The 20572-nt window shown below is 38.7% G+C and overlaps 1 protein-coding gene across 5 annotated transcripts in view; it reads left to right on the top strand.

The window, feature by feature from the left end:
• LOC126202891 (protein diaphanous) overlaps positions 1 to 20572 on the top strand; it is a 372908-nt gene that overhangs the window by 343183 nt on the left and 9153 nt on the right. For all 5 annotated transcript variants that reach the window (XM_049936958.1, XM_049936957.1, XM_049936961.1 and 2 more), the window contains exons 14-16: positions 2634 to 2786; positions 6354 to 6608; positions 18220 to 18384. In XM_049936958.1, the coding sequence (XP_049792915.1) occupies positions 2634 to 2786; positions 6354 to 6608; positions 18220 to 18384 (573 nt within the window). The remainder of the gene's footprint in view (positions 1 to 2633; positions 2787 to 6353; positions 6609 to 18219; positions 18385 to 20572) is intronic.

Raw genomic sequence — 20572 nt, 5'->3', positions numbered from 1 at the left:
TGACTAATGTACCTAATAAATCAGTGGTTGTAGAGAATTGTTTGTCAGAGAATCATGTGGTAGAGTACGAACACCCACGATTTTAATGCAGGGTTCCAAATAATGGGACAGTGTTGTTACAGAAGCCATCGAAATTTGCACCAGGGATAATCTTATCAGTTGGGATTGCAGCTATAATCACACCAGCGCTTGGGAACCAGCACTGGGTCTAATTATAACGATGCTCGGCTAACACAGCGATCTGGAAACCAGAGTGGACAGAGCAACTACGTCGACACCATCACAGGCGCCAATTCAAGCGCCTTCACAACTGCTGACGCATGCTCTTGGCTGCAGACCGCAGTGAGATTGGCTTGTGGTGGGAGGGGATGTAAGTTGGCCGTGGGCCCTCAGGAGTTATGTTCATCAACAGCCTTGATGATGGTGACATGTCTGATCACCTAAATATCACCAAAATATTGTGTCCGTTGGACACTATGGACCAGCTGTATATCCATGGACTGTTCAATCAATACTCTTTTAACTTCAGTAGCAACTGTGTGTGTGGTTTTTTTTTGTGGATGTGATGGTTCTTTACTTATTTTAACAGTTTGCGTATCTCATGAATATCATCTGTAGAAATATATAAGGTGCTTGTAGTTAAGTACCAGAGTTTCACTTTAATAACCTGAAAATATGATAACTGTGACAACCGCATGCATCGTGCCAGCACATTAACCTGTGATGCACACACGACACTACCCCTAGTGTCGGTTGTCAGTTGCATCAGGCAACTTCTGATATGTCCATAGTGAGGTGTGTTACTGTGTACAGTGCATGAAGTGTAATCACGAGTGCATTTAATGTACAGTTTGGCAGGATTATTGCCTGTGGAACAGCACGAATGTACAGAGAACGCTTTCCAAAACGCATTTTCCTAGTTGAAAGATGTACCAATTTATGAGAGAGGGGGCTTTACATCGGAGAGAGCTGACGAAGTTCCTGCCAAAGACATGTCTGAACACAAAACTTTCAGGAGGTGGTGTGCAAGCACTGGGACCAGTGCATTTTGAGCCCTGCGTTCACTTCTGTTAGTGTATTATCCACTGCAGTGCTGTAGTGTCGAACTTCGTACAGTTCATATTGTTAAAGAATGAGGTCTCATTCGCTCGTGATGGTGTTTCCAACAGCCTCAATAGCAGTGTGTGGAGTGAGGACAGTCCCCACACCACCCCCATTGGTGGCCACCAGCAACAATTGTCTTGTCAAGTACGGACGAACATTCTCCAAGATCACGTAACAGGATCTTATTTGACACATCCTTGTTTGAATGGTCCTTGTTGCCTGGTGTTTCTATGAGATATACTGCCGCAGTTCTTGAAGACTGTACTCCTTGTTGTCTATGAAACAACGTGGTTTCAGCACAATGGTGCACCAGTCCAGTTCCACGTTGATGTCTGCGACCAGCTGGACAATACGTACCCTCATCACTGGTTCAGATGGGGAGGTCCTGTCCCATGACCAGTGTGGTTGCTGGATCTCACACGTCTGGGCTTTTTCTTCTGGGGTTACATCAAGAAATTGTTCTATGAAACTCCCATAGAAACAGATGAAGACCTGCATGCTAGGGTCCAATCTGCCTGTCACTGATACAACAGACACCAGGGATTTTTGAGTGAGTGCAGCAGAACTTCCAGCACCTTTTCCATTGGCAGTTGTGACTTCGAACAATTAGCATGAGGTACATTGTTATGTGGTGTCTGCTATGTGTGTCCATATCACAGTAAATATGCATTTCTGACCATTGGTTCCCTATCTCAATATAATTGGTTGTAGACCCACTATCACCTGTTTCAGTTTGACACAAAAGGTTTGAGACAAGAACCTGCAACTACCATTGAAAACTGAGAAGCTGTTATCACGAACAATTCAGCATGTGTGTACATTTCCATCACTGTAGGTTAATAGGGTGACAGCTGTGCTAACTTTATCTGTCAGTGTAAACTCAATTTTAAATGCATATTAAATTGCTTAAATATAATGTATTATTAACTGTATTGTATGTCTGCTGTCTGTAAACATCCATGGAACCATTTCTGTTTTTTTTTTTTTAAAACTACCTTCAAATTTGTATTTGGTAAGTCATGAAGAGAGACAACGGCTGGCAAGTACTTATTTAAGGAAAAATCACAGTACTACTAAAATACACTTTTAAAAGTGAAAGGAGGTGGGATTCACTTTCTCATCATGTGACTTGAGTGACCTCTTATGTCTTTCTAAACTTCCCTAGCCCATCCCTTTTTCCCCCTTGGGGGAAAACTAATAATTCTGACACCTAGGATTATTGTTTCTAATTTTAAATGTGTCTTTTTGGTAGACACTGGTGTGAGAACAATCAATCTTTTGTTGAGTATTCTCAAAAACATCTTGAGCCTCACATCAAAAGTCAAAGACTTTCCATATTTCAGATGGCTAAGTGCATAGTAAATGTACTCTTCCTTATTAAGTTTTAATTGAAGTTTTAATTTGGCATGTAACTAGAAACGGTTCATCTCTCAGTTTGTATGTTTCCCCAGTACTTAATTCAATGCCAGTTTGAACCTGTTCCAACATAGCAGAGATTCAGAAAGCTGTAAAGAAATTTTTCTTCACAGGATATAGTTGCAGCCACAGCAGCATGTGAGGAAATAAAACAGAGCAAAAAATTTGCACAAATACTAGAACTCATTCTTCTTATTGGTAACTACATGAACAGTGGAACAAAGAATGGTCCTGCTTTTGGCTTTGAGATAAGTTTCTTACCTAAGGTATGTAATAAACTTTTCTTAGGACTTGTAGATATCACTCACCTGTTGTTGGTCTTGGTATAATTGTACATTGTCTTTTTGTTTCTAAAAGTAAGTTTTTGAGCTAAAACTAAGTGGTAGATAGTATATCACAAGTACAATATAAAATAGTAGTATTGTATGGTAGTATTTGCAAATGCATTTTAAGAATTTTGTAGTAATAGCTAAACAAACCATACACGAACTGCATGACAGCTGCAGAAAACATTAGATTTATAATAAAAAAACACTATTTTTCATGCTGTCATTGGTTTGTAAGCTTTGAGACTATTACTGCTGAACATTATCAGATATCAGCCAGTACTCCCAACAAAGTTTAGCACTTAACAAAATATTTGATTAAACAGTAAGCACTTTTGTTTTGAAAGTGATGAAACATATATAATGTTAGTTAACATTAAAAAAAATTCAACCCTCAAGATTCTGTAGGTGTTTCATTAGATCAGACCAAAAATGTTGACTAGGGAAAAAATTTATCTTTTTAATTTTTTGCAGTGGTGTGTATATGTGGGGGTGGGGTTCATAAAAATATATTAAAAATCCAGACTGGTGGGGTGAGAGTGTGGTTGTTGAGTCTGTAAAGGTCACTTTTTTGGTTTTTCTTTAATATCTTGAAATCTGCAGCATCTAGTGAAAATGTTTCCCCAGTAAAAAATTAAACTACATTAAATTTTCTGCAAAAAGGGCCTATTCATTTTTTCTCTAGAACAAATAGTTTCCGCATAACAAATAGTTTCCGCATTCAAGTGGATAGAAAATTGTAGATTATTAAAAGAGTTCTGTATTGGTACAAAATTTATGTTTATTGTTAAATGAAGTGGGTTAAGAATAAATATTGAATGTGCATTCCACATCTAAGTGCAGTAGAACAGTATTAACGGATAAATTGTATTTTGAGGTTAACAGGATGGAGGTTAGAAGTGTGAGGGAAGGTAGGTTGCCAGATTGTGGTGTGCACTTCCACAGTTTCCATATTGCACTACGTCACAAAATGCAACTACAGGGTATTTCACAAAGTTACAGTGATCCTTCCACAGCTTGCCGTACTAATCACTGGTGACGCAGTGTGTGGACATTTCCCATGGGGGGAGGGGCTTTTTTTATTTTCTACAAAGTGTGTTAACATGATTGAATACAGATATGAGTTGCTAATAATACAAATGCCACATTGACCACTCCAGGTGCTGAGCTTTCTTACACACTCACTTAACAAACCGTAAATAAGTCCACTATATGAACATGAACTCCATGAAGTTATTTTGTCTGTATTACAGAACTGACCAGAAATGTTGGGAGATAGTCTGTCTGTAAACTGAAAAAGCCAGCAGCAGTTGTGGTGCAGAAAGTTGCTATAACTTCCGTGCAGGGTGACTAAGAATCAGTTTCCCTGGTAGCAGTATAGAACAGTATGCAGAGATTTACATAGAATCTGTCCTTATGCTTTTCCTGTGTTTGTATTATTTGCGACTCACACCTGTATTCAGTGTAGTGTTAATAAACTTTATGGAAAATAAACAACCTTCTCTCCCGGGATTGTCTGCACCCTGTGTTGCCAGTGATTCGTAAGGTGAACTGTGGAAGGGTTGATATAGCTTCATGAAATACTCTGTAGCTGCTTTCTGTGATATAATGTGGTTGAGAGAATGGGGAATTGCCTGCTTGCTCTTTATTTTGCAGATCTATGAAGGAGGGAAGTGCGTGACCACAACCCAGCAACCTACCTTCCATCATGCTTCTAACCTGCACTCCCTCCATCCTGTTACAACCCCAGAACATAGTTTATTCCCTAAACGTGACACCCCTCCCCAATCTCCCATCCCACAAGGGAGGATTTTTGGGATGTTGTTCATGATACACTCCCTCCCACCCTCCTTCCCCCTACCACTGTACAAAAATTTGCGATTACGTGAAATTTTCCCATTAATTTTCCTTCCTTGACGGGACTACTCATTCGGTTTCTCAGGTTTTCCTTGATTTGCTACTATAGTTGCCAATATAGTTAGTTAGTTATCAGTTTTTGATATGGTTGCATTCTGAAAGTTTCTTAAGTTTTCTTCCATAGAACAGGAGGCGTTGTCAAGGATAGACTTTCTCAGTTAATTTTGAAATTTTACTTTGCCCAGTGATATTTATATCACTGGGCAAGTGATCAAAAATTTTAGGTGCAGCATTGTGCAACCCCTTTTTGTGTTAAAGATGTTAATGTGGAGTAATGAATGTCATTTTTCTTTCTGGTATTGTAGTTATGTATATCATTGTGCTTTTGAACTGTAGTGGATTATTTACAACAAACTTCATAAATATACTGTGAAGCAGTAATCAGAATGCCAAACTCTTTAAACAGATGTCTACAGGATGATTGTGGGTGAACATCACATATTATTCTTACAGCATGTTTTTGTGCCATGAAGACTTCCTTTATTAAAGATGAGTTACTCTAGAGCACATTCCATATGACATTATTGAATGAAAAGATGCAAAATTTGTTGACTATCTGATTTGCCTCTTCCCAAGGTTTGCAATGATTCTAAGCGTAAAGGTGGCTGAACTAAATTGTTTTAGGAGTTCCAAAATGTGCTTTTTCCTATTTAAATTCTCATCAATATGAACACACAAGAATTTTGTAGTTTCTACTCTATGTATCATTTCCTCATCTTGTGTTACACATAATCATTGGTGTATTATGCCATGCGGAACTGCATATTTTGTGTAAAATTGAGGATGAGACCATTTGCTGAGAACCAGTCAATGATACATTTAAGAACTTAGTTTACCATTTCTTGTATGTCTGTATTTATCTTGGGATTGATTACACTACTTGTGTCATCTCCGAAAAGAACTAATTCTGCTTGTTGTATATTAGATGGAAGATCATTAACACATGAATTTTATGGTGAATGAAAACTGTATTCTTAAGGCTTTTTTTAAAGTGACTAGATACTCACCATCAGTCTTCTTCTAAAATGTTGGTGATTCTGTTCCATCAAAATCTATGTACATTATGTTTTTCATTTTACCATCTGAAAATATTCCTCCATTGACTGAAAATTTCCTTCACACATGAATTTGTCAATTTTCCAGATGAAGAAATTGATTTGCAAGAAGTTTCTTGCAGTTCAAAGACAAAGGTTGTACTATACCAAATACCTTGTCTTGTGTTTTAGTAATCAGTACCTTGTACCAGATTTACATAGTGACTTGTTCCTGAGAAAGTACATGTATTTACCGAAGACGAACCTAACATTTTTGCAAAAGACTCCAGGGATTGAATTCATATTGAATGCCATAAAAAAAATCTGTATGGTCTTCCAGGATTTTAGCTACAACATGACACCATGAATTAAAAATGTGACATTTAAGAAGCCAACAGTAGTATAATTTACAGTATACCTGACCTTAAAAATTAGTACAAATGGCCATAAATCACCTGAAATAGCTGTCACTTGTGATTTAAATGTTTCTGAATAATTAAATTGTAATTTGTTTGTAAATCTGTGGCCAGTTAATGAATCTTCATTCTCTTTGCAGCTCACGAGCACAAAGGACGTGGAGAACAAAATGACTCTTCTCCATTACCTTGTTGCAATAATAGAGAACAAGTTCCCAGAGCTGCTCACATTCAATGAGGAAATGGAACATGTTGACAGAGCAGCTCGTGTCTCAGTGGAGATCTTGCAGAAATCACTGAGATTAATGGACACAAGCATAAGGAATCTGGAAACGGATTTGTCCAATAGTAAAGTGCCTCAGTCAGATGATGACAAATTTAATGAAGTCATGAGCGTATCCTTCCATGTATATCATATGTACCATTTTCACATAGCTCTTGTTTTTTTCTCTGTAGGGGGGGGGAGGGGGAGGGGGGGATAAATAATATTCTCAATAACATTTTACACTTACAGTGTAATAATCATTAAAATTATTGTCTACTTTTGGACCGTACTGTTGTTCTTTAGTGTTTCTCTTTCTTTTGCTTGTGCATTTAAATTGTTAATTTATTAAAGTAATGTAGCCCAAATCAAAAGACTTTCAAATCTTAGATTATTGGATCCAGAAGTTATATCCTTGTGTAGAGCAAGAAAAATACATAGGAACAGACATTTAAAAATTCAAAAAGGTGTTAAAATGCAAGATAACTTAATTAAAATGTGAAGTGAAGACACACATGACAATTGCTTTTCAAAACAAATTGGACAATGCTGTGTAACATAAGAGATTCGAATTTTTATAAAACTATTTTCTAGTGCTTGAGGAGGGGCAGGAGAAAGAAATGGTGAGGGTGGGACATACATAGGGTTCTTTTATTATTTTTACCCAAATTAAAAACATTTTCAGAATAATGGACAAAAATTAATGACAAATGAGTAAAAATGAGGACATGATAGTTACTGTCAATATAGGCTTAATAACAATAAATAACTATGACGATGATGGTGATAATCTATTTTTACATAACTGACCAAACCACTGGTGAGAAGTTAACAGCAGTATTGCCCGTACGATTTTGATGTAAATATAAACAAAAATTTCACACATTTTGCACTGCAGGTGAAGGCACAGACTCAATTTTGAGTGGTACGTTGTAGTGGTGTTTACTTGCCCTGGAAGTCCATTCAAGGGAGGCTAACAAATGTGATTTTTATCATTGCCCAAGGAGGACATCAAATTTGTGCGGCCAGCCAATTTTTAGTGCTTTAGGGATAGTCTCAAGATGGCGCCGTGTCTGATGCCATATATATCACGCAAACCATTGACGTGTCCAGCATATGCATCCCAGCCTGGAACTGACATATTTTGCCACATAAATTGCCAGATGACTCTGAGTTGCCATTCACCTCCAAAACGTTGTTTGTGTTGGAGCTAAATTATCACAACCTGAGGAGTCTTTAGTGATAATTTATGGGCTCAAGAAATTTTATTTGTATGGCAGCAAATTCCACATAATGACTAACTGGAAATTTATTATTTAGTCATTGTTCTAAGCTCGTAGAAAAGACAGCAAAGCTGGGTGTTGTTTCTAAGTGGGTACCACTATGAAATCCACTTTTGCCCAACTACCTAATATGCTAGTAGAAGCCTAGTGCCACTTCCCTATTGACCTAACATGGAACTCAAATGACAGGAAAGAATTATGAGACAGTCCTGCAGGAAGTTTAATTAGTCTGCTGTACGGAATGGGTGGCCAGAGCATGTTCCTAGCCAAGTCAATGTGGCGTTTCACAATTATTTCACACTGCACTACTGACTCAGTACCATGAAGGATGTCATAACATTGATGTCAGAGAACTCAGAATGCTAGGTTGTCATCCAATCCTCTAACTCCTTAATGTTTCTCAGTGGAGATGACTTGCATGAAAGCATTGGCCTAGAAGCATGTCTACTGGCCACATGCCACTCCTGGCATGCCTGCTCCCTGAATCAAATGTACCAGTTTGATTTTGCAAATCCATTTCAAGAGAGCTATGTGGATGCTGGTAGTGCATATCCTCTTGAATTTCCTTATGTGGTGCAGATACCGTCAACTATCACACCTCCAACCATCTGTGCTCTCTCAATGATACTGACTATTGAGAGTGTACCATGCACCCTTGGTATCAGATAACGGCCACAATTTCCATCGATGCAGTTTCAGGTCCTCTGTTGCTGTAATGGCATCAAACACCTGGCCTCTGCTCCCTTCCACTCCACCTCCAATATGGACCTCATCTACTGAGGAGGCCCTGTACAGTTTCCTAGCAATGTATCGATCTGCCCCCGTCAGTGATTTCAATATCCCTGTACAGTTTCCTAGCAATGTATCGATCTGTCCCCGTCAGTGATTTCATCATGGCTGAAACACTGTGCAGGCACCATTATCACACCCTGTTAGACCTCCTGCTCTCCATGCAGCATACACAGCCTGTGTTCAGGCATGCCTTTGTCCAAGGTACTTGTCTAGACAGGCACACTCAGCCAGCACCTGGTATGGACCAAAGGAGTTGACATTGACCAGAGACAGCTTCAGTTGTGTGACATCATTACCAGGCTCGTCCATCTGAACTGCCACAGCAACCAGCTCTGGCCAGGGCCGCAATCGCAGTTGGCTCTGGCGGCGGGGACTGCCACCTCTGACTGTGGGCTCCATGGTGACAACTAGCTATGTCTCTCACCCTCATCCACACAGCAGCACGACCTCTGTCCCTGGTCGTTGGAGGGTGGGTGACTGGATCACGGTGTTGGGACCATATGGAGGTGTAACCACTGCCTCTGCCCAACACCTCTCTCACCCCTGTTATACCAGTGCCCACTTCCACCGCCCCACAGTCCTTGGCCTGGCTGCCCATTGTTGATGACCCAAGCCGCAATGCTCTGGGTCCATTGGCAGGATGTCCTGCCACTTTTCCAGCTTCTCTAAGACATACAAAGTCATTTGCTTTGGATTTCCAACATCAAAGGAACCACTGAAGGAACCAGCTCGGAAGTTCAATTTCCTGGAGAAATCTTATTCAATTGCCTGGAGAAATCTTATAATCACTGAAATGAACTTTGCTGCTTTCAGTTCCTTCATTATTTGTTCCATAGCAAACGGCGTAGTAATGTTCATGATAACTGATTTGGTTTTTGTCTGTGACCCTGAGAACCACATGTTGAACAGTGATTTGTGTCAGTGTTGCATTTAATGGGCCTGAAACGCTGTTTGTGTGGCACTGTGTCGTAAACAATGTGGCTTCTTGTGCCAAAAGTTGCTTGTCTATTTCTGAAACTACCTTATTTTTTTTTCATCTTTAAGAGGGGCTGAAGTGCATGTTGTTTGTTGGACTTAATATGTCGGTGCATCCTTTGTGTCCACCACAAAATTTAGTGCCACAAACTGTACACTCAACATTCTCACTGAGTTCTATAATAAATAGGAATTCTTGCTGACTCTTACTGTTTAATTTGCATGTGTTTTCCCATGAATAACACAGGTATCATTAAGATAAATTTTACTCAAGTCAATACTGCAAGCTTTTAGAAATGTTAAACTGCTGTACAGTAGTACAATATATCGAAGTTAGAACATATGCAGTTACTCACAAGATTGGCGTACCATCTGGTTTCAGAAAGAACTGTGTGTCAAACTGACAATCAATACAGTTCAGTTTTTGTATGTGACTGAAGTGTAATGCTAACGTTCCATAACTTGAAACCAGCATTGTATCAGAGCTTGTGTTTGCAGTCAGGAAGAAATGTCGCACTGCGTAGGATGAAAATCTCGGACATTAGCTGTCGTCATAGAGAGTATGGGACACTGGAACATTTTGTTGAAAGTTGGAACTGGCCTTCAAAAAATTGTGACAAATGGAAACCCTAGATGTCCATAAACAAAGATCTGAGGAGATAAACATATAACAGTAGAGGAAAAGGAGTCGAGAAGGAGGTGTGTCCCAATGACAGACAAAAGAATACAAGAGATGATAATTTAAGAAACACTGAAGTAGATGCAATTGAGGAGTGGAGGGATGGGTGTATCTTGCTTTTTGACATTTGATTTAATTGTATGTTAATTACTTTGTTGACTATTTACAGTATCCAGCTATATTTGTCCTTTTTGGTCGATATATTTGGGACCACTAACATAAATTCTTGTTGAAAAATTCCATGTGTGGGCCATATTAATGTAGTAAAAACATGAGTTCAATCATAAGGAGATTAAAGGGACATGCCTGGTGTAGTATACATTGCACAAGCCAAAGGAGGCACAAATAATGGCATCCGACATACCCATGCACATACAGAAAAAATGTTTACCAATACAGTAGATTTTAGAGCTTTTTATGGAGTAGCTTAGAATCTAAAAATTTTAAATGATCTTTGCTTCTGTTACATTTATTTCTCCTTCGTATATTCTTGTTACATCATAAAAAATACATACTTTTTGAATTGTCACAGAATTTAATTTTGCAGCTACAAATGCAGTTTCTGGTTAAACTAAATGTTCCAGCTGGTGCTTAAAGGAAATGTTCAAAACTGTTGGCTTTCAGCATTGATACATTTCGTATTAAGAGTCACAACAAGATTCCACATCATCCTGAATTATCATCAGGTTGCGTTGATTTGTTGCCCCAGAAGAAAAGAGGGGGATGGGGGGAAGCAGGAAAAGATGGTTCCCTATACATTATATCCACTGGCCTGGCACATCCCTGTGATACAGCATAGTGATGAAATCTTATTGGTAATAAAATTGCTCATTAACCATACATTACGTTCTACATCTACATACATACTCCGCAATCCACCATACGGTGCATTGCGGAGGGTACCTGGTACAACAACTAGCATCTTCTCTCCCTGTTCTACTCCCAAACAGAACGAGGGAAAAATGACTGCCTATATGCCTCTGTACGAGCCCTAATCTCTTATCTTTGTGGTCTTTCTGCGAAATATAAGTTGGCGGCAGTAAAACTGTACTGCAGTCAGCCTCAAATGCTGGTTCTCTAAATTTCCTCAGTAGCGATTCATGAAAAGAACACCACCTTTCCTCTAGAGTCTCCCACCAGAGTTCCTGAAGCTTTTCCGTAACACTCGCGTGATGATCAAACCTACCAGTAACAAATCTAGCAGCCCACCTCTGAATTGCTTCTATGTCCTCCCTCAATCCGACCTGATAGGGATCCCAAACGCTTGAGCAGTACTCAAGAATAGGTTGTATTAGTGTTTTATAAGCGGTCTCCTTTACAGATGAACTACATCTTCCCAAAATTCTACCAATGAACTGAAGACGACTATCCGCCTTCCCCACAACTGCTTGTCCCACTTCATATCACTCTGCAATGTTACGCCCAAATATTTAATCAATGTGACTGTGTCAAGTGCTACACTACTAATGGAGTATTCAAACATTACGGGATTCTTTTTCGTATTCATCTGCATTAATTTACATTTATCTATATTTAGAGTTAGCTGCCATTCTTTACACCAATCACAAATACTGTCAAAGTCATCTTGTATCCTCCTACAGTCACTCAACGACGACACCTTCCTGTACACCACAGCATCATCAGCAAACAGTCACACATTGCTATCCACCCTATCCAGAAGATTATTTATGTAGATAGAAAACAACAGCGGACCTACCACACTTCCGTGGGGCACTCCAGATGATACCCTCTCCTCTGATGAGCACTCACCATCGAGGACAACGTATTGGGTTCTATTACTTAAGAAGTCTTCGAACGACTCACATATTTGGGAACCACTCCCATATGCTTGTACCTTAGGAGTCTGCGGTGGGGCACTGAGTCAAACGCTTTCCAGAAGTCAAGGAATATGGCATCCGTCTGATACCCTTCATCCATGGTTCGCAAGATATCATGTGAAAAAAGGGCGAGTTGCGTTTCGCAGGATGCTTTCTAAAGCCGTGCTGATGCATGGACAGCAACTTCTCTGTCTCAAGGAAATTCATTATATTCAAACTGAAAATATGTTCGAGAATCGTGCAACAAACCGATGTTAAGGATATTGGTCTGTAATTTTGAGGATCCATCCTTCTATCCTCCTTATATACAGGCGTCACCTGCACTTTTTTCCAGTCACTCGGGACTTTACTTTGGGCAAGAAATTCGCGATAAATGCAAGCTAAGTAAGGAGCCAATGCAGTAGAGTACTCTCTGTAAAAAAGAATTGGAATCCCATCAGGACCTGGCGATTTATTTATATTCAACCTATTCAGCTGCTTCACAACCCCAGGGATGTCTATCACTATGTCCTCCATACGGGAATCTGTATGAGACTCAAATGGCGGTATGTTTGTACGATCCTTCTGCGTGAAAGATTTCTCAAATGCTAAATTTAAAATTTCAGCTTTCGTTTTGCTGTCTTCCATTGCCAGGCCAGACTGATCAGTGAGTGACTGGATTGAAGCCTTCGACCCGCTTACCGATTTTACGTAAGACCAGAATATTTTTGGGTTTTCAGCAAGATCTTTTGCTAAGGTATGACAGTGGTAGTGGTTGTATGCTTTGTGCTTCGCTCTTTTCACAGCAGCATGAATCTCTACTAACTTTTGCCTGTCCCCATTCCCCCGATCTTTCATGTACCACGAGTGCAACTGTCTTTGCATCCTGAGCATTCTCCGAATTGCTCTGTTAAACCATGGTGGGTCTTTTCTGTCCATAACCCACTTTCTCGGCACATACTTCTCCAATGTGTGATTTACAATGTAAGTGGGATGCTAACAACTACTTATTTGCTCTTTCTAGTAAGAATACTCTCCTAGCCTTCTTAACAGATTTTTTAACTTTTGTAACCATAGTCGTAATGACAACAACATGATCACTAATCCCTGTCTCAACACTGACACTGTCAATGAGGTCTGGTCTGTTCGTGGCTACCAGATCTAAAATATTTCCATTACGCGTTGGCTGTCAATTTAGCTGCTCAAGACAGTTTTTGGATAATGTGTTCAAAAGTAATTCACACGACGGCTTGTCTGTACTACCTGTAATGAATCCATAGACGTCCCAGTCTATACTAGGAAGGCTGAAGTCGCCTCCGACTAATATAGCATTATCTGGGTACTTTTGCGATACAGAGTGTAGACTCCCTTTGAATGATTCTAGAACTGTCACGGTGGAACCTGGTGGCTGGTAATAACACCCAACAATTAACTTTATTTCTCATGGTCCTGTTAAACGTGTCCAGATAACTTCACAATCACACTCTACTTCGACCTCAATAGACACAATATTTTTGTCAACTGCAGTGAAGACGCCACCTCCTACTGTGTCTAATCTGTCTTTCCGATACACGTTCCAACCCTCACTAAATATTTCAGAACTTCCTATCTCGGTTCAGCCAGGTCTCAGTCCCGAGAATAATTTGTGCGCCACACGCTTCCTGGAGGGCAGTAAATTCAGGAACTTTATTCCGAACACTCTTAAAATTTACTGCTAATATCTTGATAGCTGAAGTGTCTTTACACTGAGCGCGCCCTGATTTCCCTGCCTGCACGTCGACTGGTGAGTGTTCATCAGGACACCTCGCACTACTGCCTAGCTTAAAAAACCCCCATGTGCATGCCACAAGTACTCTGCTACCCGAGTAGCCACTTCCTTTGTGTAGTGCACCCCTGACCTATCTAGGGGCGTCCAACAATTCCCCGCCCAATAGCGCAAGTCTAGAAATCTGCAGCCCTTGTATTTGTGCAATCAGCAAGCATTGCTAAGTACAGTAAAATTTGCTTAAAACGGAATTGCCTGGGACTAAAATAATTTTCCAAATTGGACAAGTTTCCAGATTACATCAAACTCATTGGGCTGTGTAAAATTTTTCAGGTATCCAGCAAAATGTACAGAAAAAAGTTTTGCTTATGCATATGCTGTATTTACATGTCTTCACTCAAGCACAGTAAATGTTCATTTACTGTATGTTGGGCAATAGCACATAGGACTGTTACACTAATTGATAAATAACACGGCATTTCTATAATTTTTTACTTGAACTTTATATTTGTTTATTATTGTATGTTCATACATATTATTCCCATGTTTATTTGCTTTATGTTTCACTTTTTTCACCACTTATTTTAATTTCCTGTTCAGAATTGTTTTTCTAGGCAATACTTTGCACAATATAATAGTTCCAACAAGTTGGGAGAATTTGTGTGTGCTGTAAATTGCATTACATGTTTATGCATGCAATGGCTTCTTCAGGAGTATTAATTTTCTGAAGGACATCATTTTGCTCCTCCTCCTCCTCCTCCTCCTCCTCATGTTTCTTCTTCTTCATCCTCTGTGTTGCAGATTTATATTAAAGCTGTTGCTGAAGTGAAAGTGGAGTGAGTTGCCAGAAAGTCATCCCTTCAATTGTAATCATCTGCACTACATGAAATGCTTCGCATTTTCATTAATTCAGCAATTTCTGCTGCATTTTCTTGAACTTCGATGGCCACAGAAGCATCTTTACTCGCAAGCCAATCCAATTTACTGCATTCAGAGCAGAAACTGACCATGCAAGAGCAAACGCAATTTCAGCTTCTTCAACACCAAGAATAAGAGATTGCATCACTTATAATGACACTTGAATGTGTAAATAACCCCTTGGCCCATTGGCTGTGTGAGGGTGGTTGAATCTGGAGGGAACGAAGCCAATTTCATGTTTGATAATGTTACTTTCGGGTGGCAGGTTGTGCATTGTCTAGGAAAAGAAGAAATTGGTGATTTCCTTTTTTCATTTTGGCACTGAAAGAGCCCAACCGTTCTTCCACAAGACCACTCACCATCCATGCCTTTTTATTGCTACGCCATGTGACTGGAAGCTTACTGACGTCTGTATTTCTGAAACAACATGGTTTTGCCACCTTTCCAATCACCAGTGGCTTCCCCATTTCACGTAACATGTTTCCACACAGCAGTACAGTGAGTCTTTCCTTGAACATTTTTCCACTGGTGCACTTTTCACCTTGAATTGCTAGTGATTTTGAAGGCAGTATGTGATAAAACAGTCCTGTTTCATCAGCATTGAACACGTCTTTCGGGTCATAATTCACAGTATTGTCTTCCATTCTGCTGCTACACTTTCCTGCACATTTTTAGCCCTACACTGCATGAATTTATTTTTTACTCATTAAATCGTGGTAAAAAAATAATTCCAGTAATTTTGTGTACAAAAATGAATTATAACTTTTAAGATTCCTTAAATTTTTGTTTATTATTGCATTATGGGTACAAAACGAAAAAAGTGTGGAAATGCTACATCATGCAGTGTGACACAAAACAGGTTAGATTAGCACCATTTAACAAATTGTACAATCAATATTTCATACATTCTAAGATGTAATTCATCACAATATAGAAAAATAGTCATATTTTTGCAAAACTGTCAGTCACCATGAAATATTTAGAAATAAATGACACTGTAAAAAATGACCCTTATTCAATGTGATAAATTTTGAAGCCATCATTGTTCTTCTTCAGACACAGAGCTACTCCACACTTTTCACACTGGACATGCCTTGCAATTGGCACGCTTACAGCGTTGCCACTTTCCATCATTTTTGGCCAATGACCAACACCATCTCTCTGTGCGTCAACTGTTGGCTGAGCTGCAACAGGAGACCTTTTCACGTGATTCTGGTCTACCTCGCTTACCTTGTGTTCCTCCTACTCTGCAGAGACTTCTCCCAACGTCCATCCGAAATTCAGACAATTTCATTGTTTTTAAACCTGTGTTTTACTTTGCAACACACTTGTAGAGAATCCAGGCATTGATGGTTGCAACACCTATTAGATGATAAAATAGTCTGAAGTACTGTTCTCCTCAATAAAATTTTGTGCCATCCAAGCAGACTGCCATGAAGGTCCACACCATCCACATGTTTGTTATATTTCTGTATCACACAAGGAACACTTATCACTTCCCTCTGTTTCTTCTTGTGATTGTACCTTTCGGCTGCATATGTTGACAGTATTGTGACACATTTATTTAAGAAACAACAATGTTACGCATAAGCTCACAGAAGTCGAGGAGACACTCTGACACAAGTGCTGCCACCATCTGTTGTAATTCTACAGATTTACAAACAAATAACTTACATGTAGCAAAAATGCTATGTTATGCAGTGTAGGGTTAGCTTTCCAACACACTTCATCCCACACAATTGTGTATGTAGCTTTGCAACTGCCCAGCTATCCTGTGGATGCCAAACCCAGTAATTCAAGGCTCTGTAGTGATATTCAGAATCTCAATCTGCAACATGGGTCCAAATAAAGGTAAGATTTTTGCCTGCACACATACAAACCATTCCCACACTATTTCGTTAATTTCATCATTTCCAGTCTTCTTTGCCTTTCTTTTCATCTGCCCGTTCCCTTTCATCCATTCGTCCAGAATCTTATCCTTGTTTCTTAAAGTCTCATAAATTTGTGTTTCACCGCATTTGAAATGCAACATAATTTTGCGCACAGAGAGTTTGTCTTTCTCACTTGCCTCAATTACATTAATCTTTTCATTAAGTGTTTCATACCGTTTGTTCGACATCGTGTTACTGTATCTCTTAAAGTGCTATTAGTCAACTGAAACTGGCAGAAAATAATGACCTTGCTGGGTAAAAGCATTGTTTAACGGAACAATACCCACCTGTTGCACTGCGCACATTGGAGCAGAGTGTTGGTAGATGTTCCTGTATGCACCGGCGTGTGTCAATGACGAAAACAAGAAAGCCAACAAACAGAGCACTGATAAAGAATCCATTTCCTTTGATGTACTGTACCAACACTGAGCACAGAGCAGCGTGGTTTTGGGTCCCCACCAGCAGCGCCACACTGTGCTGGAACCCCCCCCCCCTTTTTTCCCCCACTGCTTAACAGAGGTGTTAAAAGTAATATCCTTGTAGAGTCGTGAATAACTAATGAACTGTAATACTGTAGTACTCTTTAGGCTCTTTTCCGCATTATACAATGAATTATTAAGTATGTTCTAAGATTTGCTTTCTGTTTCTGCATTGGACAAGTTCTGCTTTATACAAAAAAATCAGCATATAAAAGTGCACTGAATGCACCGGGACTGAAATACTGGTAGGGTTTGGGCAGATTTCTGAATTATATACGTGTTGATTTGAGCAAGTTTTACTGTACTTTCATTCAGTACCCTCAGAACAGAAAGAGCCAAGGAGTGTCATGGAATTAAGTACTCTAGTAATTATCTTCAACACAGCAAACACAGTGATATTGATTCATAGTTTCCTTAAGCTTAAATAGTGTTTCTGACCAAATAATGGTTCTGATAAATCCTGGTTCATATATATTCATCCCCTGGTCTGTCACCTGAAATTGTACCCTGTGATCTAGGTCACCACCACAAAGCTTTGTGACCAGTCTTGGAAGAAATATCGCAACATTCCTAGCCTTCAGAATGTGTTACACATTGCTTGTACTGAAAAATTTGTGTCATGAATGTTGGAACAGTTCCACCGCCACGTTTGATGATTAACCATTTCTAGCCTCATGAGGTCACTCTGCTTGGCCTTTCTGTGGATCTCGCACTGTGCCACTGACCTTTGTCTTCTAGACCTGTAACTGTGAAATTTGTTTATGGGTCAGTCCCAAACTCACATCCCCAAAGTCTCTAAACTGCGACAACTGTCTCAAATGTTTAATAATACTTACAAACCTGCTACCACTCTTCAGAGCTCATATGTATATCAATCGTGTTGACGTTAGTCTTCTGCCTCTTACTGGGTTATGCAGCTATGTTTCCCCAGAAATTTCATCTTGTTGGCAGGGAAATAAATTTTATATTCTTGACATGGAGAGGTATGTTCATGTGTGTGAGAACACTATATATTTACTGTTTTCATTCTTTAATTGATACTGTATGAAGATTAAACAGACCAGTGATACGTGCTGAATAAGTATTTTTCCTTAATGAATAATAGTCATTTGCAGTGGAAGCAAGGGAACACTGTGCTGTTATGCAAAACATGTTCAAGAATCTGGAATCTCTGTACTCGGAACTTTCGGAGTACTATGCATTTGATAAGCAAAAGTACACACTGGAGGAATTTTTTGGTGATGTGAAGAAATTTAAGGATGACTTCATTGTAAGTGTGAGACAATCTAAGATATAAATAAGGTAAACGTTACTAATTAATAACAATTACCAGGTTTTTCATAGAAGACGTGGCTCACAGTAGTCTTCCATAAATGTTACTGGATTAGCATGTCAGAAATGTAAAAGTAAAGACAATCACTTGTTTTAATTGGTGAGTAATTGCATATGAAATTCTTTGTATATTTATTAAATAATTTAACAGTTCCAGATTTATACGATCTGTTTTGTACATGCTTTCCGGTTTTTAATTTCTTCTAACCATTGTTGTAGAGCCACTGTAAGTCAGCTTCACATCATTCTTCCAGCTCATCTGTGTGAGCAGCTTAACTTTTCTTTAAAGTATCTTTGATTCTGAGTTGTCAAAACACTAATGTCCTTTCATAATACAATTTTTTTTGATTATTTTATGAGATAAACAACATTAAGTAATGCATAGGATAAAGTTTTAAATTAATTTTGCTTGTAAAATATTGAAGTTGTGAATTAGTGAGCATCTCATTACTGTAAAGTCATGTATGAGGGCTGTTCAAAAAGTAAGATTACTTTTCAAATTGTGTGGGCAATGTACATTTGATTTTTTGTACATATGTTCACAGTTTCAAATGTACAGCATTCTAGTTTTGTTTTTGACAGATAGAAATGTTAGACTTGTTTTAGCGTGCTTGCCAATTTTCAATTATTATAAAATATGGAGCATAGAATTTGCATCAAATTTTTGTGTGAAAAATGGAATAAAGTGTTCTAAAACACTTGAAAAGTTGACACTGGCATGCGGAGAGTCTGCTGTAAGTAAAAAGGGAAAGTTTAAAAGTGGTACAAGCTGTTCCAAAATGGCTGAGAAAATGCGATGACAAGCCTTGCTCTGGACACCGCAGCACATCAACAGCAGATGATAACGTTGAAGCTGTGAAGAAAATTGTCGAATAACTGTAAGAAGTTGCTGAGGATGCTGGAATCTGTCAGCTCATGCCATGCAAATTTTATTTTTATTTATTTTTTTTATTTTTATTTACATTCTGGGCACGAGATGTGTGTCAGTGAAGTTTGTTCCAAAACTTCTCAATTTTGATCGCAAGAACTGTCACATGAGCATCGCTCAGGAGCTCTTGAATGACGTCAATTATGATTCTGATTTGCTCAAAAGGATCATAACCGGAGATGAAATATGAGTTTACGGTTACGACGTCGAAACCAAAGTCCAGTCACTCCAATGGAAGAATTGCAGAGAGCCAAGACCGAAAAAAGCACGCCAAGTTTGATCAAATATCAAAGTTTTGCTCACTGTTTTTTTTTTCCAAATACCATGGCATAGTGCATGATGAATTTTTGTCTCAAGGTTGTATGGTCAATAAGGAGTGTTACCTTGACATTATTTACCATTTGCGACAAACAGTACACAAAAAATGTCCGGAATTGTGGAAAAAACTATTCATGGCAATGCACCTGCACTTAAGTGTTGCTTGAGAGAGATTTTTTGGGCAAAAACAACGTAACATCGTGCTTTAGCCACCATATTCACCGAATTTGGCTCCCCCTGCGATTTTTTCCTGTTCCCAAAGTTGAACAGACCTATGAAAGGACGAAGATTTGCAATGATTTAGGAAATAAAAAGTGCATAGCAGTAAGTACTCGAGACTGTACCGAAAAGTGCTTATGAGAAGTACTTTGAGGATTGGAAGAAGTGTTGGCACAAGTGTATTGTACCTGAGGGGGATTACTTTTAAGGGGACAATGTGAATATTGATGAATAAATAAATATTTTTTCATAAAAATATAAAATCACCTCACTTTTTGAACACCTCGTATTCTTGAAAAATTTTGATTTATTCCACTGCTGTATGCAAGATGTTTATTTTGTTTAACACACTGTTTTGTTTTCTGCAATTGTGTTGAGTACTTTTTTTGCTGCAATTAACTATATGCTTTTGTGATTTTTTTTTCTTATCACTTGTTAACACTGGGGAGACTTCTTTTTTTTTTTTTTTACATATGTTGATTATTTAAGACCCACGAAAAAATACATTTTGGTATCTAAACTCTGTTAAACTCTATTAAATAACAAACAAGCAGTGTCAAGAATGGTTAATGATGTAAGAAATTAATATTCATATTTAATATTCATATTTGTAGAATTTTGCACAGAGCATAACTTAATCATAGCTAACACTTGGTTCAAG

The sequence above is a fragment of the Schistocerca nitens genome, chromosome 9 (assembly GCF_023898315.1).
Source record: "Schistocerca nitens isolate TAMUIC-IGC-003100 chromosome 9, iqSchNite1.1, whole genome shotgun sequence".
NCBI classification, from domain to species: domain Eukaryota; kingdom Metazoa; phylum Arthropoda; class Insecta; order Orthoptera; family Acrididae; genus Schistocerca; species Schistocerca nitens.
The sequence above is the reverse complement of the archived record's forward strand: the minus strand, read 5'-3'. Positions and strand labels throughout refer to the sequence as shown.